The 27,027-nt window shown below is 43.2% G+C and overlaps 1 protein-coding gene across 2 annotated transcripts in view; it reads left to right on the top strand.

Moving 5' to 3' along the window:
- TNPO1 (transportin 1) overlaps positions 1 to 27,027 on the top strand; it is a 230,386-nt gene that overhangs the window by 59,923 nt on the left and 143,436 nt on the right. For both annotated transcript variants that reach the window (XM_040341460.1, XM_040341459.1), the window contains exons 5-6: positions 18,187 to 18,320; positions 24,326 to 24,407. In XM_040341460.1, the coding sequence (XP_040197394.1) occupies positions 18,187 to 18,320; positions 24,326 to 24,407 (216 nt within the window). The remainder of the gene's footprint in view (positions 1 to 18,186; positions 18,321 to 24,325; positions 24,408 to 27,027) is intronic.

Genomic DNA, 27,027 nt, shown 5'->3' with positions numbered 1-27,027 from the left:
AATCCACAACTTGTAGCAGGTGACGTGGTCAAGTGACGTGGCAAGTGGACAATCCACAACTTGTGGCAGGTGATGTGGCCAGGTGACATGGCAAGTGTACAATCCACAACTTGTGGCAGGTGATGTGGCAAGTGGACAATCCACATCACCTGCCGCAAGTTGTGGATTGTCCACTTGCCACGTCACCTGGCCATGTCATCTGGCTACGTCACCTGGCCATGTCATCTGGCTACGTCACCTGGCCACCTTGCCTGCCACAACGCTGGCTCCTGGGACCGTCGTGGCTCTATCTAGCCGACAGCACCACTGGCTAGCACCATTACCCTGATGCTGCCCTGGGACCTTAAGTGGTCCCCTTCATTTTCACATATATTCATCCCTTCATTCTTCACTGAATTCATATGCACCCCAACATGTGCTATAATTGGGCTCCTGTTCCCGGGACCCCCAGATCTATCATCACTTGTCTCACTATTAAGATAAGTAGGTCCTTCCACACACGCGTCCCCCATGGCTACCGCACGGGACTCTGGTCACGCCCGCTGTTCTCACCTGGCGGGATCTTTTTAGATGTGCTTCTGATGAAGTGGTGTATACCGCGAAACTAGTCAAGACCACTATAACCTCCAACATATTGTGGTGGTCCCCTTTTGGGGACCTCTATAGTGGTGTTGCATGCGGTTATCACCATTTTAATTTTGTATTTTTGTCTTGTTTCATGCTTTAATAAAAATATATCTTTTGTTTTAAATGTATACTTCTATCTTCATTTTTGTATCTGTACCGCAATAGTCCTACTGGTCCCCCCTTTTCTTCTTGGCTCTTTGGTTTAGGAACCTTAGATCCAATTACTCTTTCACCTGCCACAAGTTGTGGATTGTCCACTGGCCACGTCACCTGGCCACATCACCTGCCACGTCACCTGGACACGTCACTTGCCACAAGTTGTGGAATGTTCACTTGCCATGTCACCTGGCCACGTCACCTGCCACAAATTGTGGAATGTCCACTTGCCACGACACCTGCCACAAGTTGTGGATTGTCCACTTGCCACAAGATTTGAATTGTCCACTTGTCACGTCACCTGCCACAAGTTGTGGATTGTCCGCAATGCAAGCAATTCGTTTTTATATATATATATATATATATATATATATATATATATATATATATATATATATATATATATATATAATTTTATGGTTTTTCGTTATTTGCCATCATTTTTGAGATTTCTAATGTAAAAAAATAAGTCCCCTTTAAAAACCCTTCTAAACTAAATTGGGGCAAAACAATGGTGCTGCGTTTTGTGTCTAAAGCTTGGAAAACGTTTGCGTCTGAACCCATTTCTTTGCTTCTGGAAAAACGAGGTTAAACACAACTGCCTAAAAACGGCAATAAACGAGACTGTGTGCATGGACACATACAGTGGGTGACCGCGATATTGTGTCAATCTCGCTCCCTTTCTCGGCGAGATTGACCAGTCGGCTTGCCGCGATGGGGAAATTCCGTCATAGAAGCGACGGGGATCCGACTTGGATTCCCGCCAATTCTACCCGCGGCAAAAGGCATGAATCATGAGGGGGAACTCAACGCCAAATTTTAAATAAAAAACCGGCATGGGTTCCCCCCCCAGGGGCATACCAGGCCCTTGGGTCTGGTATGGATTGTAAAGAGAACCACCCTACGCCGAAAAAACAGCGTGGGGGTCCCCCCACAATCCATACCAGACCCCTATCCAAAGCACGCCGCCCGCCCCCCCCTCCTGAGCCATACCAGGCCGCATGCCCTCAACATGGGGGGTTGGGTGCTCTGGGGCAGGGGGGGCGCACTGCGGCTCCCCCCCCACCCCAGAGCACCTTGTCCCCATGTTGATAAGGACAGGGTCTCTTCCCGACAACACTGGCCGTTGGTTGTCGGGGTCTGCGGGCGGGGGGGGCTTATCGAAATCTGGGAGCCCCCTTTAATAAGGGGACCCCCAGATACCGGCCCCCCACCCTAGGTGAATGAATATGGGGTACATCGTACCCCTACCCATTCACCTGGAGGCAAAGTGTAAAAGAAAGTAAACGCACGACACAGGGTTTTTAAAGCAATTTATTAGTCAGCTCCGGGGCCCCCCCTCTCTTCTTTAGCTCTTTTACGAGGGGGGGCCTTCTTCTTCGACGTCTGTGGGGGGGGGGGGTTTGGTGTGTTGGTCTTCACCACCGTCTGGTTCTCTTCCGCTCTCCACTGTCGTCTCGGCGCTCCCCGCTTCTTCTCCCGCTCGCTCTCCGGTGCCTTCTCCTTCAGGGCTGGCCGCCGCTATCTTCGTGTTGGCTTAATTACTAGTGGCGGCGCAGCCGGCTCTTCTTTGCCGTCTTTTGCCTTCTTCTCTTCTTCCGATGTTGACGCCTTTTGCCTTCTTCTCTTCTTCCGATGTTGACGCAACGCTTCTTCCTGCTGTAATGCCGGTGCGCGGCTCGCACCGATTTATATAGGACTCTTATGATGTCAAAGTCCCATCATGCTCTGGTACCTACCCACGTGGGTAGGTACCAGAGCATGATGGGACTGTGACATCATAAGAGTAATTGAGCTAACACGAAGATAGCGGCGGCCAGCCCTGAAGGAGAAGGCACCGGAGAGCGAGTGGGAGAAGAAGCAGCGGGGAGCGCCGAGACGACAGCAGAGAGCGGAGAAGATGAGAGCGGAAGAGAACCAGACGGTGGTGAAAACCAACCCACCAACCCCCCCCCCCCCCCCGCAGACGTCGAAGAAGAAGGCCCCCCCTCTCGTAAAAGAGCTAAAGAGAGGGGGGGCCCCGGAGCTGACTAATAAATTACTTTAAAAACCCTGTGTCGTGCGTTTACTTTCTTTTACACTTTGCCTCCAGGTGAATGGGTAGGGGTACGATGTACCCCATATTCATTTACCTAGGGTGGGGGGCTGGTATCTGGGGGCTCCCAATGGCCAGGGTTGTCGGGAAGAGGCCCTGTCCTTATCAACATGGGGACAGGGTGCTCTGGGGTGGGAGGGCCGCAGTGCACCCCCCTGCCCCAGAGCACCCAACCCCCCCCCCCCCCATGTTGAGGGCCTGTGGCCTGGTACGGCTCAGGAGGAGGGGGCGTAGGGGGGTTCCCCCTCATGATTCATACCTTTTGCTGTGGGTAGAATTGGCGGGAATCCAAGTCTCTGATCCCCGTCGCTTCTATGACGCGCTCGCTGGAATATGCTTTTTCTATTCCAGCATGTCGCCGAGAATCCGCGCGATGCTGTCGTGCTAGAAACACATTCTCGGTGACAGGTACTGAAGCATAACATTGAATGTGTTCAGGGGAAGTTGAAAAAAGTGTCCAACTGCCTCTGAACACGCGTTTAACAGCGTCTCGTGTGCATGGGGCCCTAAATGAACAAGCTCAATTTAGAAGCTGATTAGTTGCCAGGCACAGCTTCTGTTTTCTCCAGTTTTCATAAATTCCCTTCTCTCCGTGCACAGTTCTACACGCTTTCTCCTCTCATGCTACAGTATTTGTACTTGCCCATCTGAAATTGGACAAAAGGAAAGTAATGCGACTTTTACTTTGCCATCCCTCATGCTCCAGTCTGCTGATTGAGCAGTGAAGTATCAGCATGTTACTGATGAGGTAATTCATGTTTTCCCTTTGTTAGCATCCTCATTAAGCTAACGAGCATTGTGCAATGCTGTAGAGCTCACACTTATTCTGCTGCCTATCTTTTTTTGTAAGTGCTGCTGTGCAGGGGATTACAGGAGGCTGACATCAAGAAGTTTAGGTACTAATATTAAATGTATTGAATTCCTATTTAAATCTTTGCCTGGAGTTCTGCTTTAAAGAAAGCATTGCTTGTTGATGTAATAAAATGACTGCAGTTAAAGTAACTTGCAGCTTAACCACTTGGACTGCCCGCCGCAGGAATACGTCGGCTGTTTGAAGAGGTATACCATTATGGTATGCTATCTACCATAACTCTGGTATCCTCTTCAGCGGGCGGTCCGCTACTAGATCAAAGTGGTCTCTGTGGCGGATATGCCGTGTGACCACTTTTATCGCCGGCGGGAGAGGGGCCCACCGCTCACCCGTGACCTCCGCCGCTTACCGGTGCCGTCGGCAGCTGCGGAGGCGATCGGATCCTCTCTCTGCCGGGGTATTGTGACGCGTGAGGGAAAGATGGCCCCCACCCGTCTCTATTGATGTCAAAACGTCACTTCCGCCCATAGTTCTAAAAGGGACAAAATCTATTTTTTTAATAGAATGACACACACAAATTTATATATATATATAATTTTTTTATTTTTTTTAACTGTAACTCAAAACATGCAACCTGTAGAATATTTAAAATGTCGCCTATGGAGATTTTTAAGGGTAAAAGTTTGTTGCTATTCCACGAGCGGGCGTAACTTTAAAGCGTGACATGTTGGGTATCAATGTACTCGGCGTAACATTGTTTCACAATCTAAAAAAAAAATTGGACTAACTTTACTGTTATTTTTTTTTTCCAAAAAAGTGCACTTGTAAGACCGCTGCGCAAATACAGTGTGGCAAAAAGTATTGCAACGATCGCCATTTTATTCTCTAGGGTGTTAGAATAAAAATATATATATATATATATATATATATATATATATATATATATATATATATATATATATATATATATATATATATACTTTTTGCCACACTGTATTTGCGCAGCGGTCTTACAAGTGCACTTTTTTGGAAAAAAAGAGTTTTGTTAGAACTCTCAAACAATATATATATATATATATATATATATATATATATATATATATATATATATATATATATATATATATATATATATATATATATATATATATATATATATAATATTGTTTGAGAGTTCTAACAAAAATTCTAGCAAAAAACGTTTTAACTTGTAAACACCAAATCTTAGAAAGAGGCTCGGTCCCTAAAGTGGTTTTACACCCTGTACAACCACTTTTACCTACATATAAGCCTAGATTTAGGCATACCTGTAGGTGCAGGAAATATCTCCTAAACCTACATGGTTTAGGAGATATTTACAATATACTTGCGCCGATGTCTATGGCGCACATGCCGTAGACAGTGGCGCAGGCGCACTTTAGAAACGGCGATTGTGCCGTTTTTAAAGGAGGGCATGCCGCGACTGCTGGCTCCCGAGGCTCTGGCCAATCGCAGCGCCGGAGCCACAATACCCGGAAGAAACTCTGGGATGACGTCGCCAGCCGGTGCTGTGTCGGGCACCGCAGCGGGGGCCTCTGATCCCCCACGTACTAGCTCATTATGCCTTTGTCTTGCAGGTGTTAGTTTTTTTTTTTTTTTAAGTGGGTTTACAATGGTGGTTAATGAGTTATCCCCAATGTTATGTTAGTGTTAAAGGATCGTAATCCCGTGGCATTAAATTGAACTGCTTATTCTGCATGTTTTGCTATAGTAAGAGGCCAGCTGTATAGAAAACGGGTGGTCGATGACGTGGTGCACGTGAAGCACGCACGTCGGAGGGAGGAGCTGCCCGCGCGACGGATTCGACCTGGACACGGCTGCGGGAGATGGAGGGATCTAGACCCGGCGGAGCTCCAGTGAGGACGGACGAGATGTGGCGAGGAAGTCCGCCGAGCAGTTAGTCCGCTCACCCCGCAGCCAACATCAGCCCCCGTTGATCTCCGAGAGCCCCTCGTCCTCCGACCCCCCTCGCACGCCCCCGGCGGCAGGTGACAAGTGCGGTGGATCAGCTGGGAAGCTTCCAGCTGCGGTGAGCCGGCTGGCTGCCCGCCCCCCCCCCCGCTTTGCTCACATAGATTCCAGACCATCACAGCACCAGGTGGAAAAAAACAGAGAAGCACATCCAGAGAATCGGCATGAGGTAATATTAACCCTTTTCTCCATGTCACAAAACGGATTTGTAGCAGTATGTGGACCTTGTGATCTGGTGCTAAAAAGTGAAGACTGGGTAAGAAAGCGGAGTTCTCATACCTTATTTGCAATACTCTATGTGTCATAAGTGGACATGTGAAAGTTTTACTTTTTCTTTACTCCTCATATCCTTCTAACTTGGTCAAGCACCTATGGTCTTCTTGATTCTAGTCTCATACCTGGTGGATACTTACACTGATACCGACTGGAGGGGGAGGGGTGGAAAAGCACGAGATACCCCCGCTCCACCGTACTTGCCTCTATCAATTGTTGTTTGTCGATGGGTCTCTAGGGGGCATTGCTTGGGTCTACAGGTGATAAATATTGGACGGCTGCTCACAAAGGGCCTTACCTACCTCGACCGGCTATTGGGAAAAAAAATAAAAAAAATATATATATATATATATTTAAAGGGGTAATAGTGCTAATGTGTCACATCAGGAGCTTAAGCTTTTACGGACTATAACTTCTAAAGATCATATATGCTGCGGGAAAATAAAACCAAAAAAAAAAACCCCTGAGGTACAGGTTGAAAGGTACCAGTCCTATAAGAGACACTATTCCCACCTCCGCAGGTCTAGGTTAATTCACTGGAGGGCCGGACCGGAGCATCAGGGGAACACTAGAGTTGCAGCCACCACCCCTGGCCTAACCTAGTTTTTCTGCTGGGCGAGCAGAGGTCGATAGAGGGCATAGCGTGTAGCAGGCCCACTCTACCTAAAGTCTTTCTGTACCCCAAGAGGAAAGAAGGTGGAAAGGAGGGAAAGAAAATAAAATAAAATAACATATATATATTTATACAAAAGGGACACGGAAACACAATACCCACCCCCGGCTTGTCGCCGTTAAAAGAATCTCAGGATCCTCAAAGGGGAACTTCCCCAAAGACGGTTTCTAACGGATTCGAGGGTGAAAACCCCTTCAAATCAGTGTGTACGCAACTCTTTTTGTATGCACCCACCCTAACGTTCTGGGCAGTTCACGGAAACTTTTAAAAATCTCTGGAAATACTGGGTGTCAGAATTCTTTTCGTTTTTCAGAAACAACCAATATCCCCCCCTAGTACTCACAACTTGCGTCTCAGTAAGCTTTGAAAAAAATACAGCGTCAAAAGGAGGGAAAAAAAGGAAAAAAATTAAAAAAAAAGAGAAGGGGGGGTGGAGGCCTGCCCCTCTCTGCTCAAACTGGGGAAACGTATCCGAACGACAAAGAAATACAATATGAACAAGTCAACAAGGGGGGCTGCCCCGAAAATCCCCAAAGAGACTTCTTCCGTGAGTACGATCAGACACTATATGACCCCGGACGGGAGCTCAAAGAGCCCAGGTCCGACAAAAAAAGTTGAAAAAACTGGGATTACTAAAAAGGGAGTGGGGGGATTGCCATCCCCAATTGCCGATATTTCAACAGAATCTGAACACGTATCTAACCAAATGGATGACCCCAGCCTGGGCTCCCATGTCCCCACCATGGGGGAAATGGACGTAATGTTAAAGAGGGTGGAGAACGTAATAAGAGAGGAAATTAGCACATTAAGAACCGACCTATTTCATATATTAGAACGAGTAGAGGAAGTCGAGAAAAGAATAGAAAAGCAGGACCTTGATCTTAGCGAATTAAAAAACCAACACTTGACTATGAAACAAAACCAGAGATGGCTGCAATACCGATTAGAAGATCAAGAGAACCGTAATAGAAGGCAAAACTTAAGAATACGATCAATCAAGGAGGAGAAGGGTGAAGACTTGAGAAAAATCCTCAATGATCTGTTTCTCCCCCTCCTGGATAACGGCACGGAAGGTCCCCTTAAATTGGAACGGGTCCACCGTGTGGGGAAGATCAGGGAGGAAGGAGGAAATTGGCACAGGGACATCATTGCTAGGTTCAGACATTTCGAACATAAAGAGGAGATCTGGCTAAAACTGAGAAGAAAGCCTCCCTTATCCTATGCAGGCACGGAGATTCAGATCTTCACGGATTTGGCATGGGAAACCCTGGCCAGAAGAAGACTCCAAAAACCCTTATTGGAGCAGATGCGTCTGCATAACATAAATTACAAATGGGGCTTCCCGGCTTGTCTGATAGGCCATAAAGAAGGGGTGTCAGCAAAATTAATATTTCCCGAGGACCTGGCAGTGTTCTGCCGCAAATTGGATATGCCTGCTGTGGACTTACCCGGATGGGTTGAATAGTTAGCGGAAAATTGCCTGGCCCTCGGGGTGGAACCTGGAGGTGCTCCCGGGCGCTGCGGGGGGCAAGGGGGGGGAGGGGATGACTAGGGAAGGGAACGGGGAGGGCAGATCTGTTACCCCACCCATATAAGATCAAGTCCCCGGGAAAGTCCTGGGGAAGATGGGTGGGAGGGGCGCAGGGGTGCTCCACCTCATCCATAAGAACCGACGGGTAGGGGGTACCAAGGATCCCTACGGTTCAGAGGCGATGTATAGGCCTGGGCAAGGGGGGGGGAGGGGGGAGGGGGAAGGTGAGGTGGAATGTATTGGCCACGGAGGGAGGGGGGAGGAGGGTGCGGGGGTGGTAAAGGTGAAGGGAATAAGGAATTTGGCTCCCAAGGAATCTCAGGGACAGTTTAGCACGAAATGATCTAGTTATAGAATAATGACAGAAGTAAAATTTTTATCCTATAATGTTAAGGGATTAAATTCCGCCGTTAAAAGACTTAAGGTCCTTGCAGAGATCGAACAACTTAGAGCGGATGTAGTATTTGTTCAGGAATCCCATTTAACCATAGACGCGAATATCAAGCTTTTTTCTCCAGCATACCCCACCTGGTTCTATGGTGATTCTATCTCGAAACGTGCTAGGGGCGTGGCAATCGGGTTCACAAGGGGGTTTGGATTCACCTTAGAGGCAAGGATGACAGACCCAGAAGGGAGATTTTTATTCCTAAGGGTAAGGATTGACAACATTGTTTATACCTTAGCAAATATATACGCCCCAAATGTTCACCAAACCCAATACTTAGGGAAAATTCTGGGAAAGTTAAATGATTTCGCAAAGGGATACACTATTCTGATGGGCGACTTTAATTTTGTTTTGGATCCGAAAGAAGACAGTACGTTCCGTGGGAGGGAGACAAGAAACGGGCTTCTACAAAGAATTAAACAGAAGATTCATGACCACCAACTAGTTGATGTATGGCGGATTTTTCATCCAAAAGCTCACGATTTCACGTTTTACTCTACCCCCCACGGAACATACTCCAGAATCGACTACATCTTGGCGGACCATAGGTTGCTGGACTCTATAACAGAGACGGACATAGGAATTATGACGGTGTCAGATCATGCACCAATTTCTATGAAAATCAAACTCTCTACACAAAAGAGACAGAGGCCGGTGTGGCGTCTAGATGATAGTCTGATACGAGACGAAGGAGGGGCAAGTAGGGTGGAGGCGGAATTGAAACAATTCTTTCATATCAATGATACAGAAGGGATAAACAGCGCAACCCTTTGGGAGACACACAAAGCGTACATTAGAGGAATTCTAATTGCGGAGGGAGCCAAAAAAAAAAAAAGAGATAAAAAGTAATGCAAACATCCTGATTAAAGATATAGAGATTCTAGAACGTGAACATAAAGAGCAGGGATTAAAAGAAACATATCTAAATTTAATTATTAAGAGAGATGCTCTCAAGGAGATTATGGAACAGGAAGCGAGAAATAAACTTAACTGTATCTCCAAAGAGAGATACCTATGGGGTAACAAACCAAGCAAGCTCTTAGCTAAAATGGCTCAAAAAAAGAAAGCTAGAAACTACATCGAAAAAATCAAAAGGAAAGACGGGAAAATGGTTTATGCAACCAGAGAAATTGCGGATTCATTCAAAAATTATTACGAGGAACTTTATACATTAAAAAACCCAAGGTGCCAGGCAGGGGAAAAAGAGGGGAAGATCCGAGACTTCCTAGACAGGGCAGGACTTCCCAGATTAGAGGAGATGGATAGCTTAAATATGGACCGCCCCATAACCGAAGAAGAAATAAAAGTAGCTCTAAACACCACTACTGGCGGAAAAAGTCCGGGACCGGATGGGTTTTCCTCCCTGTATTATAAGAGATATAGCAACATCTTGATACCGTGGATGTGCAAATATTTCAATGGGCTCGGGTCTGAATTCGAAATCAGCAGGGAAGCCACTGCGGCAGTGGTCGCAATAATTTTGAAGGAAGGGAAAGATAGTTCTCTCTGTTCGGCTTACAGACCTATCTCTCTGCTAAATACAGATACCAAGCTTTTTGCTAAGATTCTTGCGGGGCGACTGAAAGGGGTTATGCACGCCTTGGTTCACCCCGACCAGGTAGGCTTTGTGCCCAACAGAGAGGGCAAAGATAACAGCCTAAGGGCAATCCTCTTGCAGCAGTCCATAAGGCAGAATGAGCCCCCAGGTCTATTTCTGTCAGTCGATGCTGAAAAAGCTTTTGACAGGGTAGACTGGGGGCTCATGATGGAGACTCTAAAAGTTATGGGATTAGGAAACAGGATGTCCCGCTGGATTAAAACACTCTATCACCATCCCACTGCAAAAATAAAAATCAATGGAACATTATCTGATTCCTTTGAGATGAAAAATGGGACAAGGCAGGGATGTCCCCTGTCCCCTCTTCTTTTCATTCTTTCTTTAGAGCCTCTGCTGTCTACAATTCGTAACGACCCTGACATCAACGGAGTTAGAGTAGAAGGAGAGGAACGTAAATTATCGGCTTTTGCCGATGACATTTTGTTCTACCTGACCAATCCGGCTAATTCTATTCCTAAGCTCTCTGAAGTGTTGCAACAATACGGTGCCTTTTCAAACTTTAAAATTAATGTAACTAAATCTGAGATTCTGAATATCAATTTAAACAAAAAGGAGGTGGGACGTGTCAAGGAGATCTGTGCGTTTCCCTGGACCAAAGAACTTAAGTACCTAGGTGTCAAATTGGCCAACACAGCCCAGAAGATGTATAAAATAAACTACGTTCCCTTATTAAATGAGATCAAGAGCGAATTAAAAAGAACGGTAAATAAACCCATATCATGGATAGGACGTATTAATATGCTGAAGATGGTTGTTGTCCCAAAAATTCTTTATAAATTTCTATTAGTTCCCATAGCCCTCCCTCAGCAATTTTTGAGAATTCTCAATGCCCTGTTACTAAACTATGTCTGGAAAAATAAGAAGCACAGAATATCCCTCTCCACCTTAAAACAGGGAAAGCCACTCGGCGGTCTGGCAGTTCCGGATATTAAAAGCTATTATAAGGCAGCGGTCTTATCACGTGCCATAGAATGGGCACGGGATAGGAGGGACAAAAGGTGGGTGCAAATTGAGAAAGCATCAACAAGTAAATATTTGAATAATATTATTTGGATCCCTGCACAACACAGAGCACTAGATCACAAAACACAAGATTTAACACGGGACACTTTAAGAATGTGGGACAGGACCCTGACACAATTAGAGGGGAAATTTAATTCCCCATTAATGAACTTAAAAGAAAATTCTTATTTTGCACCAGGCGAAAATAAAATTGGAGGGAATTGGATTAAGGTAGACACTGTTCACTTAGGGGATATTATTAAAGATGGAGAAATAATGACCTATGAAGATTTGAGATCCAAAACGGAATTTTGGAATCTAGATAGGTGGCATTATTCTCAGTTGCACCACTTTGTGCGGCACCTCCCCCGCCCATTACGGACGGAGGCGGAGCTAACCCCACTTGAGAAGATTTGCAAAACTAAGAATTCAAAGGGCACTATCACTAAATTATATGAGTTACTGGTAAAGATAGGTTTACGGAGTGAAACACCCTTTATAGGTAAATGGGAAAGAGAGTTAGGAATCACAAGAGGGACAAATTGTTTTAAGAGGATTATGCACCTTACCCATGCATCCGCAATCGATACACTTGTAATTTGTTTCAGCAGTTCGTATATCTCAGGGTGGTATATCACCCCGGATAAAGCAAACAAATATAAAGCGGATCAGACCGCAGAGTGTTGGCGGGGCTGTTCAGAAAGAGGCACGATGGCCCACCTTTGGTGGTTATGCCCAAAAATACAAACCTACTGGGACATAATTTTGAGTCAAATCAAGGTTATTACGGGCGAAGATTTAAAGAGAGACCCTTGGGTCGTGCTCTTTCATTGCAGCCAAGAGGGAAAAAAAAAATATAAGCAGTCTTTACTTCCTCATCTTCTATATGCCGCTAAGAAACTTATACCCAAAAAGTGGCAGGAGACGGAAAGTCCACACGTCTGGAACTGGATAGACGAAGTGGAGGAAACGTATAGGCTGGAAGAGTTAAAGGTCAGTCATCTAGAGATGATCGGTGAACATAGGGAGAAATGGGAAAAATGGAGAGATTATAAAAAAACTTGGAGCTATGCAGAGAGAGTTAGGTTATGCTATTAACAAGCCATATGTAGTAGCACGAAAACTATAGCCTCTTCTTATATGGTCATTTCCTTGAGGAAATCACATATTATTTATGATTGATAAATGCTAGAGAGTGTTCTAGTATCCTGAGGGATAAGTTTGAGATTCCTGGGAGCCAAGGGGGGGGGGGGGGGTGTAAATAATTTAGTGCCATAATAGCAAGTTAATGTAATAAGCTATTTTTCTCTTTCTTCAATATGCGAGTTGGCCTAAATAATTAAAAAAAAAAAAAAAGAAACCGGGGGACATTGCGTGCTCAGCACCTGCAGAAGCAGCCTGCTGGTGGCACATGCCCGCCCCCTGCAGGTGGAAGTGTGTCGCAGTCACGCCCTGTCCCGCCGAGAGAAGCCGAATACACAGGAAATCCGGCTCTGTATAGTTCGGCTGAGGTGCTAAATTGAAAAATGCATAATGCTGCAATTTTGGGCAAGGTGCAGATGGACTCTGATAAGGCTGCACATGGACTCTGATAAGGCTGCATTGATGGGCATTTAAAATGTAAGTTTTTTTTTTTTTTTCCTTAAACTTTCCTTCTAAGCTTGGGGTGCGTGTAGCCAGCATCCGAATTAACTGACAAACTCTTACAAGGATACATCAAAGTCACCAAGCTGATACCCTGTGAACACTGGAGAGAAACTTAGATGAAAATATTACATTGTGCGTACATTCCCTTCCTCAAGGACAAAACTAACCCCCTGTCTACTCTTTGTCCGCTTTGTAACCAGCCGAAACCTACTTTAACTCATCGCTTCTGGTCCGTTAATTCATCTCTTCTTTCTGGCAGCAAGTCGTTTCTTTCATTAGGAGAGTCACCCTGTTGCACCTCCCCAAGGACCCCCTACTTCTGATTTTTGTCTACTGGGACAAGCAACTTTTAACCTGGTCTTCTAACTCTGACCGTTAACACAAAGAATGGATCCTCATCACCCTCTTTGCAGCAAGGAGAGCAATTATGAAAAACTGGACTTTCTCTTCCTCCCCTACGATATCTCTCGTCAAACAAGAGCTCCACATGCAACTCCACAAGGAAAAAAACAACAGATTTTAACCATGCGAGAGCAAAGCATATTTTTTTCTGTATGTCTGATTTTTCAATAAATTCTTTGAAAAAAAAACGAAACCGTAAAGTTGGCCCAATTTTTTGGTATTGTGTGAAAGCTGTTACACCGAGTAAATGGATACCCAACATGTCATGCTTTGAAATTGCGCACACTTGTGGAATGGCGACAAACTACAGTACCTAAAAATCTCCATAGGCGGCGCTTTAAAAAATAAAGATAAAATACTTTTACCAGGTTAGAGTTAGAGGAGGTCTAGTGCTAGAATTATTGCGCTTGCTCTAATGATCGCGGCGATACCTCGTGTGATTTGAACACCGTTTTACATATGCGGGCCCGACTTGCGTGCACGCTTTCTTTGCTGCGCGAGCTCACGGGGGTGCTTTAAATTTATTTTTTTCTAATTAATTTTTATTTTTTTGTTAATTTATCAATTTTATTGCTGTCTGTTGTGCTTTTTTAAAGGTCATTTTTACCCGCACAGTATTTATTTAGATTTCTTTTTTAATGAAGATATTTTTGAATGCAAGTCAATCTATATGAGAGAGTCTATAATATGAAACCTATTCACGGAGACGTATGATCATACAAAATAGCTACATTTATTGGTCGACAAAAATATGAATATTTACATGAAATTAAAATACCAATTGCGTTACATGAACGACTTGAAAATCAATAAAAATACCCCCAAAATGGGCATGCAGTACACTTGACATTTGTGCCATGATAAATTCTCAATGTGGTTTCAATAACCTTGTGTTAATGACAATGAAACAGAACGTCTATTTCACACGCTCAACCGTTACTATACTGCAGGTAAGTAAGTGGTTAACAATGTAAAATACATTGGACGTTTGTTTTGTCAATAAAATTGGAACTATGTAAAAATATAATAAAATGTACACTTTAGAGAAAAATCTACCAGTTATTGATTTATGATTAATCATAATTGCAAGATATTCAATACTTCAATATTTTAGAGAACACATCAATACTTCAATATTTTTGAGAACAATAGATTCAAGATAAAATCAAAAATGACATAATTACCCATTTCAAAATGGCTATTTCCTACTGGCAAGTGACCAGAGTTAAGCTGGCTGCAGTGGCTTTCTATGGATTTTCTTGGGATAAGAATATGTCTTAATGCATGGTGCTAGTGTGCTCCTCCCTGTCTGAGTCAGTCCTGAGTCATCCCACCATGGGTCTCTCCTTTCCTTCAGTGATCGTTTTTCATTGATCCCTCTCATCTAATTTTCCTCCATTTTTGTACCCCTCCAGACAATAAGACTATAAAGTTATACTAAGTTCTGCCCAACCGGTATGTGTCCTTATCTCATAGGTTGGTTGCACACATGGGAGTTACTGTGAAGAAGTGTCTGGTTTCTATTGGCTGACCACTTAATGATTAACTGTGCTCTGGACTTTGAGATCCTCAAGTAATATCACTTTCAACCACCAGGTGTCTCTCCTTTATTGTGAGATTATCGGTTTACGTAAAATTATTCTGGGTTGATATATATATATATATATATATATATATATATATATATATATATATATATATATATATATATATATATAGAACATTCTGGTAACTATATTTCATAAAATACAATTAGTATACTTTCGATTCCTACATAACATGCTTCTATATTCCTGTATAAATGTATATCTTTGAAAACATTTTTTTTCTAAACGTGCACAGATTATATCTCTCAATCTACACAAAATTATTATTGTGGATACATGAATCATTTTGATATGTGTTCGATGAATATGTGTTACTCCAAGTACAGGTTAATTCATATCCTTTTTATGATCACAATTTGACATCTTTCATAATGTTGGTTAGCTTCTATAACACTTCTATTTAAACTCATATTCATATATATATTCATATATTTCTTCATTCTAACAAATTCTCTAAATCAACAGATGCTATAGTCAAATTTTTCCCTCTGACCTAAGATGTCATTGATAATCTAAGCATTATTTTTCATTTATTCCATGTCAACATATATTCTTACTTTTAATATCATGTGTATTTATAATGCAAGTCAAATTGTATTCATGTCTTGGTTTGTGAAGATCGGACTTTAGACTGTCTCTTAATGAAGACAGGATAATAGCCCAGCTGTGTAAACAAATTTTTCTTAGGACTCTTCTTGGTCAACATCATCCATTGTTTTTAGGACAGCTAGAGTCAACATTAGTGTCCACTAAAAACTACCCCACGATGGGTATATCTCTTCACTTGAAACCAGTTCAAACTTCTTGTTTGGTGTGAAAGCTACCATCGTTGTTCTAACTCTCAACCCAAGCTTGTAAACATTAGAGATAGCTAATCCAATTGTTAATGTCTTGGACACTTGGAAAACATGTGTTAAGGTGACCACTCATAGCTCATCTAAGCGAATCTTCCTGAATAGCCAACCGCTCTTGCTCTAAAAAACGGTACCGGGATGATGCCTGCAGCTGAGGAATCGTGAGGAGGGTAAAGGCAGCATGACCAAGGTTAATCTAAATTTTCAATCCCGTGCCACCCGTGTAAACCGATATTAAGTAAACATTTTATTAAATATGATTTGCTAATTGTGTAGGTGCCTGCTAACAGAAAATTATGTTCTCACAATCTATACAGTATATGCAGATATCCTACCACATAAGCTCTACAATGCAGTTTTGCTAATGACACATTATGTGGGCTCCAAACTCAATCCGTAAACAAAAAGAAAACAAATCATGAATACAATATGAAAAGCACAAAATGACAAACCGGATCATTGAATATAATGCTTCAATGAACTCTTATGTGTCAATCTCAATTCCTGATGCATCACCAAGTGATTCTTCATGTGTCTGGAACTTTAGGACTTGACCCTGTGGCCAGCGCTCATTACCTGTCAGCAGTGTGTCACTGCATGGCTCAGGTCCACTTGCAAGAAGAGGACACTGCAGGCATGAGCTGACCGCTATTTTTTATTTATTTTTTTAACCACTTAAGGACCGCCTCCTGCACATATACGTTGGCAGAATGGCATGGCTGGGCACATGTACGTACAGGTACGTCCTGTACTAGTACCCAGCCGTAGGTCGCTCTCCCGCGACCCGGTCCGAAGCTCCGGGACCAGCGGACCCGATCGGCGTGTAGACCCGCGATCGGTCCCCGGAGCTGAAGAACGGGGAGAGCCGTGTGTAAACACGGCTTCCCCGTTCTTCACTGTGACGGCAGCATTGATCGTGTCATCCCTTTTTATAGAGGGACACAATCGATGATGTCACACCTACAGCCACCCCCCCCCCCCTACAGTTGTAAACACACTTCAGGGAACACACAACCCCATCAGCGCCCCCTTGTGGTTAACTCCCAAACTGCAACTGTCATTTTCACAATAAACAATGCATTTTAAATGCATTTTTTGCTGTGAAAATGACAATGGTCCCAAAAATGTGTCAAAATTGTCCGAAGTGTCCGCCACAATGTCGCAGTCACGAAAAAAATCGCTGATCGCCGCCATTAGTAGTAAAAAATATTTTTTTTATAAAAATGCAATAAAACTATCCCCTATTTTGTAAACGCTATAAATTTGGTGCAAACCAACCGATAAACGCTTATTGCGTTTTAATTTTTTTTTACCAAAAATAGGTAGAAGAATACGTATCGGCCTAAACTGAGTAAAAAAAGTTTGTTTTAGATATTTTTGGGGGATATTTATTATAGCAAAAAGTGAAAAATATTGCATTTTTTTCAAAATTGTCGCTCTATTTTTGTTTATAGCGGGAAAAAAAACCCCGCAGAGGTGATCAAATACCACCAAAAGAAAGCTCTATTTGTGGGGAAAAAAAGGACGCCAATTTTGTTTGGGAGCCACGTTGCACGACCGCGCAATTGTCAGTTAAAGCGACGCAGTGCCGAATCGCAAAAAGGGGCAAGGTCCTTTAGCTGCATTTTGGTCCGGGTCTTAAGTGGTTAAAAGCCCATGGTGTGTGAAACACACCCAAAAACTCCAGCCAAAGCCAGGTGCACCCCTTTCTTTTGAGGGTCTGCCGAAACAGAACCCACCCAAGTACTAGGTGGAGCTCCCCCGAAAGGAGGCCCCATGAGAGCAGGCGAACTAAGCCAGAAGGCCATGTCCACCCACTCCCAAGACGTTCAGGGCTGTCCCGAAGACCTACACCCTACTAAAACGTGACACCAAACACAAAAATACATAAGTGACGCACACGGAGATAAATAAAAAGAAAGTTGGGGGAGAAGGAGGATGAGGAAGAGTAAAAAGTGACCATCGTGCAATACGATGGCCAGCCCTCTGGCCAGGAATCCAAAAATTCCTCTGGTCCCAGCCAAAAGGCCTGGCCCTATCACTCAGCCTCATAACATTCTGAAAAAGTCAGCATAAAACCAAATCTCTCAGCATTAAGGGTGCAGCCAGTGGTGAATGGAAATCAGCAAGACCTCTTACGGAAACTTTGCTCTAAACTGAGTGCCTTGCAGTCCAGGGACTTATGATTCTGAAGATGAATGAGAGGAGTACAACTTCGGGTGTGTTCTCAGTGTAGTTGACAGGATTTTTTTTAGGTCGCCATGGTGACCTGGTGACAAAGAATTGTTCAGCTCTGTGTTAATGTGAGATGTATTGTTTACTGGTAGAAATTCCCAAGCTTTCTGATTTGCATAAAATACATTTTGTTTATTTTCCTTTACAAAATAATGCAATGTAGTGCTTTAACTTTTTTTTTTTTCTTTTCATGACCTCAGGGAGCTTTTGGAGCCCTTCAGAAAATCTGTGAAGACTCAGCTGAAATTTTAGACAGTGATGTATTGGAAAGGCCACTTAATGTTATGATTCCAAAGTTTTTGCAGTTCTTCAAACACAGTAGTCCAAAAATAAGGTAACGTTTTTCTCATTTGTGACAGTGTGATTTTTCACTGTACCACATCTCATTCTATTTAGCAGGCTGTCAGGACTTGAAGTTTTAATTTTCTGCTTAAAGTCATAGTTGTGCTCACTTCTTTAAAAACAATCTGCCCAGATCATGCACAGTATTTCCATTTATGCCTATTTATTGGGGGACACAAAGTTTTGACCTTCAGGTTATACTGACCCCTACAAGAATATTGGACACTGGGAAACAAACTTTTGGCCAGCCCAGTATAATCCCATCCAGTGCCATTGTGCTAGTGTCTTAAAGGGTGGTCAGACAAGAGCAGGTCTCTTGTGTCTATTCGGTTTCAGAGATTAGAATGTGGTTCTCTGTGCTTCATGAACTGCCATTTGTACCCAGTAGAGACATTCCTCTCTTAAAGCTTGGTTCGCATATGTCCAGCTATGGTTTCAGTTCAGTTTTTAAAAGGAGTCGTGTGGTTTTGTTCACCGGTCCAGGTGCAAATTATTACCTGATCTCGCACCTGAATCGGACAGAAAAAAAGACCGGCTTCTGTACTGATGGCATTATCATGCAAGGAACTCTTTCAGGTTTTGCATTGGAGAAAGGGTGTTGGGCCCAGGACTTCTTCTTGCTGAAGGTAGTTTCTGCCTTGCACTTCAAGTACATCTTTCTTCTCTCCCTCAATCTGCCTCCAGGTCACCAAAAGAAAATTTAACGTCATAGTCTGGTTGTGGTCTGAGCTGTGTCTACCGATCTGCTGCTTTTAGCAATATCGATTTCCTTTTTGTTGTTCCATATTGTCCCTGTAAGGGTGCACTTGCTTTTTGTTCCACCATCTCAAAGTGGCTTGGGCAGACCAGCACCCAATCTTATGGTCTCAAGGGTGGGCTTTCACTTTTCTCAAGGTGCATTCTGCTAGACCTCTGAGTGATTTTTGGGCTTTTTGGTATGAAGCAACTATTCCAGATTTGTTCACTATTTTTACCACATGGACATTACGTACCCATCTGATGCTAGCTTTGGGTCCTTTAGGCTGCTGTTTTTAAACCCCAGGCGCTGACGGTACACAAATATGCAGCGCCTCGGCAGGTGCACCTTGGGGCAGAGTGGCCGCATATTTGCGTGCCAAATAGCAGACACAGCTGTGCTCCTGACAGTTGGTGGTGGCTAGTGGAAAGCTCCTGATTTGCTTCTTGCGATTTGGGAGCTTTCCGATCATGTTGGGTCACATGATCATAAGCTCTGTCTCCCGGAAATCTGAAACCTTAAGGGCTGTGAAGCGCCGGCACAAAGGGGTTACGATGCAGGCGGTCCCCAGTTTCTGCTCTTGGAGTCCGTTGAGGGACAGAAGGATTTTTTGAAAAAATTCTGCTATAAACATATCAAATACAAATAATCAATTTTTCTCATACATTTTGAACAAATAAGTATATATGGAGTTCCTATTTATTTTTTATATTGATAATGGTGATCAGCGACTTATAATGGGACTGTGATCGTTCAGAGAGCAATCTGACTTTGCCGCTGGGGGGGGGGGGGGGGGGTTGAACTGCCAGTGACATCACCAGTGATACTAATACAGTGAACAGTAGTAATACTATACACTGTGACTGTACTTATGACACTGGCTGTGAAGGGGTTAACATTTAGGGCGATCAAGGGGTTAAATGTCCTGTGTTTTAGTAAGATTTTTTTCTCATCCCAGTTTTGCATCCTCTCCCGCTGCTTCTTAAAGCTTTCCAGCAGCTCATGAGCTGCTCGGAACACTCATTAGCCAGCCGCCGGCTGAAGAAAATAAATATTGGTGTTATGGCTGATGGCCTCAGTCATTATCTCAGTAAACCACTTCAAAGCCACAATCTTGATCTAGCCAAGTGCATTAGTGTAGAGAACCTCTTGGCTCTCCCTCCAAATCTGTTCAAACACAGCAGCCATTGGTGCGGGCCAGAAGCACTGACGGGGGGACCCGAGAAGAAGAGGATCTGGGTTACTCCGTGCAAAAAAAAATTGCACAGATCATGAAAGTAGAACCAGCTTTATTATTGTAAGAGAAAAATGTCACTTGAATCCCTTTAACCACTTGTATTTGTCAGAAAGCTTTTTGGGCAAGGCAGAATTGAGGGGAAATGATCAAAGCTCATATAGTTGGGTCCATATATATTTTGACGCGGGCACAATTTAAAACATTTTCAGGCGTTTACCAAAACATATTCAAGCTATAGTTCTGTAATGGATATGAAAGTACACACTCTCAGGTTTAATCTGAGGGTATGTACATCCACGTTGGGAGGAAAGGTTTAGGAATTATAGCTTATAAGGATAGAAATCCCCCCCCCCCCCCTTTTCAAGTGACTAAAAGTAATTTGACCGTTGAATCAAAAATTGTTGCATGGCGTGGGCTATTCCTTATTTCTTCATCAATTAGGCCCCTTTTACACTGGGGCGAGGGCGGTGGTAAAGCGCCACTAATTTTATAGGCGCTTTACCGTCATGTTTGCGGAGATATTTGGCTGCTAACGGGCGCTTTTAACCCCCACTAGCGGTCGGAAAAGGGTTAAAACCAGCGCACTGCTCCAGTGTGAAAGCCCTCGGGCTTTCACATTGGAGTCAAAGGAGCGGCTCTTTAAGGGCGCTTTGCAGGCACTAAATTTTTAGCGTTATAGTGCCTCAGTGTGAAAGGGGTCTTAAGTAGGTAAAAGTTCTGGAGTGTATTCCAAGTGTGGTATTTGCATTTGGAATCTATTGCAGTGAACTTTTATCATGCGTTCAAAAGAGCCGTCCATGCAAGTGAAGAAGTTTTTTTTTTTTAAGGCTTCAAAAATGAAACCAATCCTTTAGAGCAGGGGTCTCAAACTGGCGGCCCTCCAGATGTTGCGAAACTACAAGTCCCATGAGGCATTGCAAGGCTGACAGTTACAAGCATGACTCCCACAGGCAGAGGCATGATGGGACTTGTAGTTTCGCAACAGCTGGAGGGCCGCCAGTTTGAGACCCCTGAGGCAAGAAGAATGAATGCACTGGTGAGCTTAGCAACATAATAAGGCCTGGACGTCCAAGAAGGACAACAATGGTTAATGATTGCAGGATCATCTCTATGGTAAAGAAAAACCCATTCACAACATCCATCCAGACAAGTGAAGGACACTCCAGCAGGGGGGGGCGTATCATTGTCAAAGTCTACAATCAAGAGAAAGTCTTTCATGAGAGCAAATACAGAGGGTTCACCACAAGGTACAACCCATTCATAAGCCTGAAGAATAGAAAAGCCAGATTAGACTTTGCCAAAAAACATCTAAAAAAGCCAGACCAGTTCTTTTTTTATAAATTCTTTATAATTTTCATATTCACATTATAATTTCCACATTTTTATATTGTCTCAATTTACCATTCTAAATATAGTCATCTTCTATACTCTTATAGCCTATTCGGTTCCTTACTTTAATGTGAATTGTCTTTACCTACTCTACCTCCAATTTCTTCCTTATTACCACCCCACCTTGTTCCCTCCCACAAAAAAAAAGACCTCTCCAACTTTCTCCCCCTCCCGGTTCAGCTCAATTTCCCTCTGTTATCTCCTCCAGACCAGTTCTGGAAAAGCATTCTTTGGCCGGATGAAACCAAGATGAATCTGTACCAGAATGACGGGAAGAACAGTGTGGAGAAGGCTTGTAACTGCCTATGGTCCAAATCGCACAACATCCTCTGTAAAACATGGTGTAGGCAGTGTGATGGCATGCATGGCTTCCATTGGCACTGGGTTATGGGTGTTTGTTTATGATGTGAGAGAAGCAGCCGGAGGAATTCTTCAGTGTTTAGAGAGGTACTGTCAGCCCAGATTCAGACAAATGCAGCAAAGTTAATTGGATGGCGCTTCACAATGCAGATAGACAATGATCCAAACCACACTGCAAAAACAATCCAGGAGATTTTGAAGGAAAATAGGTGGAATATTCTGCAATGGCAGAGGCAATCGCCTGTTCTCAGCCCAATTGAGCATGCTTTTCACTTGCTAAAGGAAGAAAGGCCCACAAAAAGAACTGAAGACAGCTGCAGTTAGACTGGCAAAGCATCAGAGGAAACCGCCTTTGGTAATGTCTATAGGTTCCAGACTTCAGGCAGTCGTTTCCAGTAAAGGATTCTCAACAAAATATAAAAAATGAACATTTTATTTATGATTATCATTTGTCCAATTACATTTGTGCCCCTGAAAATGGGGGGACTGTGTATAAAAATGGTTGCAATTTGTACTTGATATTTATGTTCAACCCCTTGAATTAAAGCTGAAAGTCTGCATTTCAAATTCATTTGGATTGTTTTGTTTTACTTCTATTCTGGTGGCATACAGAGACAAAAGTATGCAAATTGTGCCTGTGTCCAAATATATATGGAACTAACTGTACCTCTGCTGCAGAGTTCTAATTATTATTTTTATAATTTATTATTATAAGTTCTGTATCAGGCTCATTAAGTGATTCTATGATGATCCAGTTCAAACCTAAATATAATAAGTAGGAAAGACCATACTGAATGGTTTTATTAGAAAAATGCTTGCTTTGTCTAGCTAAATTTATTTTGTGTTTTATATTAGTTGTGCCATTGTAAAGCATTTCTTCCTTAAATTGATTGATTGACAGCCCCATCTAATTACTTGTCACTCAGTCAATCAAAACATGTAGAAAAAAGCAGTGCAGCGCTAAAATAATAAAAATAATGAATCAAGTCCAAACAATGATCGGGGTGATAAAAGGGTTAAGCTGACTCTTGGAACCTCGCAGAGGTGTTCAGATGTGTGATCCTTAAACACATCAAACAGGTATCCTTAAATAGAAGTACAAGCCGCTCACCTGAACAAATGGACCTGTGTGTGAGCAGCAGGTCAAATGCGCTGTTCCCTCAAAATAGGGGGGTGTTTGGTTCAACGGTGTCTCCTTGCATAAATTATTTCTCCAGAGGACTCCAAATGATTGATGGTCGTCCGATAGACTCTCTCGTGGAATGGTATCATGGAAAAGTATAAAACAGACACACAGTGCTCTCCGTATGATCACAAAAGCAATAAAATGTATTAAAGAAGGGGGGTACTCACAAATAGAGCACTATATCCTAGTGCATGGAAAATGAGTGTACAACAATAAAAAGGCCAGATAGGTGGCTGTCCTGACATCAAATTAAAGCCCCCCGCACACGTATCGTCCTAGGGTGCCGGACTTCTTCAGTGCTGAAGAAGTTCTTCATCCGCTGAAGAAGTCCTGCACCCTAGGACGGAGAGCACTATATACGGAGAGCACTATGTGTCTGTTTTATACTTTTCCATGATAGACACCATTCCACAAGAGAGTCTATCGGACGACCATCTATCATTTGGAGTCCTCTGAAGAAATAATTTATACAAGGAGACACCGTTGAACCAAACACCCCCCTATTTTGAGGGAACTGCGCATTTGACCTGCTGCTCACCCACATGTCCATTTGTTCAGGTGAGCGGCTTGTGCTTCTATTTAAGGATACCTGTTTGTGTTTAAGGATCACACATCTGAACACCTCTGCGAGGTTCCAAGAGTCAGCTTAACCCTTTTATCACCCCGATTTGATCGTTTGGACTTGATTCATTATTTTTATTTTAGCGCTGCACTGCTTTTTTCTATACGCTACTTTTAAGGATTCTATTGACCTTCAGTGTCCAGCTGCTTTAATTGTTTTGTTCTGTTGCGCAGTTTGTTTTTCTCTTTAAATCAAAACCTGTCGTCAGAGGGTGTGGCCGAGCTGGACTGTGTGTCTGAATAGGACACAAGCCGCCCGGTTCGGGATCAAGCATGCATGAATGCCATCATAGGCATCGACTTCCTTTTAGGGATATTTGAGATTTACAACAATCTCAAGAAGGCATTTCAGTATATTCTTTTGTATTCTCTTTCTACGATCTTTTATACTTTATGGTGTGTTCTTTGCGTAAACCGTTTTTATTGCCTATGAATTTCATCTTGTATTCCTTCTTTCCTTCAATGTAGGTCACATGCTGTTGCCTGCGTCAACCAGTTCATTACTGCGAGAACACAAGCTCTTATGATGCATATTGATTCCTTTATTGAGGTATGATTGTAGTTGGTAGCCTTTGTAGTACACTGTGCTAAATAATGAAGGGTTGGAAAAATGGCAACAAAAGGAAATTATACTCGTAGACCAGTAGAACTTTTTAGCCTGCCGTAATAAAAGTACAGGCATACCCCGCTTTAAGTACACTCACTTTATGTACATACCCGTGAGTGTATGTCAAGTGCCTCACAAGCACGGTACAGACATTTTGTAGCCACAGTAGAAGGAGCTGAAGCTCCAGGAGCTTAGTCCACCCTGTTGCAGTGTGCCCCTGCCCCCCCCCCCCCCCACTACAGCCCCTAACTCCCCCACTGCACCCTAGAGGTGAAAAAAGGCATTGCTTCACTTTAGGTACATTTTCGTTTTACATACATGAAAGTGGGGTATGTCTGTATTAAACTTTGCTGTCTTTTAAGAGGTAGTTTTTATACAGTAATTTCATGATTTGAAACTTGGTGATGTGTCGTGTAAATCTGCCTTTCACTGGCAGATTTTTATTTTTCTCCCACATTTAAAAATAATTTCAGGCCTAAAATGTGTATACATTTTCCTACAAGAGTTTATATTTTCTGAAAGCGGAGACCCTGGAGAATAAAATAGTGGTTGTTCTAGTTTTTTGTTACAATATCTGCACAGCAGTTAAAGCGTTTAACCCAAAACATAAATATAAAAAATCCTGCAGAAGCGAACGCATACGTAAGTCGTGCCCGCATATGAAAATGGCGTTCAAACCACTCTTATGAGGTATTGCCGTGTTCTTTGGAGTGAGAGCAATAATTCTAGAACTAGCTCTCCTCTGTAAAATAGGCCTGGTCCTTGGGTGGTTAAAGCATTTTATACAGCACAGTGCTTGTGCTGTGTCATTTGGTACCCCCGTAACACCTGAAATACCTGGCTGATACTGCCTGTCTACACCTTCCCCCTGTACGCTGACTCCGATATATCAGGGCTGCTGAGCCGGAGTCATCTGTACGTGCCTTCGTCATTCGCAGCCTGCTATCTGTCTCCTCTGTGCTCTCTCCCCCTCCGGTCTTTGCCTGTCAGGAGGTGACAGTGCCTGATCCCTGAATTATATGGCACACAAATGCAATACGTGACTCAGTTTTTGATAAAATATAAAAGATGAGGTTGTGCTTTGTAAATGGTTACCCAGCATGTCAAACCTTAAAATGTTTCTAAACCTAGGACCCAGCATTCATTATATCTGGTCTCCCACAGTACATGGAAACACAATTATTTCAGTAAATATTAAAGCGGGGGTTCACCCTATAAAATAAATTTTTTTTTTTTTTTCTTCTAGCCTAAAATTCGGCATTGTAGCGCGAGCTACAGTATGCCGTTCTTAATTTTTTTATCGCCGTACTCAGTGTAATCGTACATCGTAGATTCCGACTGCCCACGGGGAATGGGCGTTCCAATCCAGACGGAAGGTGATTGACGGCCGGCTCTGGCGCGTCACGCTTCTCCGGAAATAGCCGAAATAGGCTTGGCTCTTCACGGCGCATGCGCATAGTCTGTGCGCAGGCGCCGTGAAGAGCCGAGACCTACTCCGGCTGTCTTCGGGGAGCGTGACGCGCCAGAGCCGGCCGTCAATCACCCTCCCTCTTGAAAGGAACGCCCATTCCCCGCGAGCAGTCAGAATCTACTATGTACGATTACACTGTGAGTACGGCGATAAAAAAATTAAGACCGGCATACAGTAGCTCGCACTACAATGCTGAATTGTATGCTACAATGTTGTTCTGCAGGGTGAACCACCGCTTTAACGCTTAAATACCTTTTTCCATTAACAATATATAGCAGTAGGGATACACTGATCTATCGCCTGAAAGTAGGGTTATCTGCATTTTGCCGATAGAGAAAAGGGTGCCAATAAAGGCCACGGGAAAACTGTGCTTTTCTCATAGGTCACGTGACTCAAAAAGTGCATCAATAACACAACATGAGTGAGGAGTTTCATTCTTCTTTGACTGCTTTATAAAGCTGCATGACCCATGACTTTCTGTCTGGACAGAGCTGATTGGCCCTATGCTAATCGCATGTGCCCCCCCCCCCCCCCCAAAAAAAAAACAACAACTCTAGCAGTACAAACCAATCTGAGCATGTGCAGAATGCCTCCTAGGGCTCTGTTCTATCAACAGATGTATTGGGGATAGTAAAAGAAGGGGAGGATCAGAGAAGACGGGATAAAAATGCCTTTTTACACAATGCAGAGGATTAACCCCTTAGGTTCCGCAGTATAACCAGCATGCTTGACTGCATATACAGACTGTTTTCACTGTTGTGGGTTTAGTAAAAAAAATTAAACTTGAACGCACCTCTGAAATAAATTGGTATCTTTAACCACTTGAAGACCAGGGCTTTTTCTTACATTTTGTTGCTTTCAAGTTGAAATCCTTTTTTTTTTTTTTTGTAAGAAAATAGTTGGAACACCCAAACTATATATATCTATATATATATATATATATATATATATATATATATATATATATATATATATATATATATATATATATATATAATCTATCTCTCAGATCTCAACAGGCAAAAGTCTCGTGTTAGGAATGAAAGGATGGCACATAATTTGATGGAAATGAAAATTATCCACCTACAGAGG

The sequence above is a fragment of the Rana temporaria genome, chromosome 1 (genome assembly GCF_905171775.1).
Source record: "Rana temporaria chromosome 1, aRanTem1.1, whole genome shotgun sequence".
NCBI lineage: Eukaryota > Metazoa > Chordata > Amphibia > Anura > Ranidae > Rana > Rana temporaria.
The sequence above is the reverse complement of the archived record's forward strand: the minus strand, read 5'-3'. Positions and strand labels throughout refer to the sequence as shown.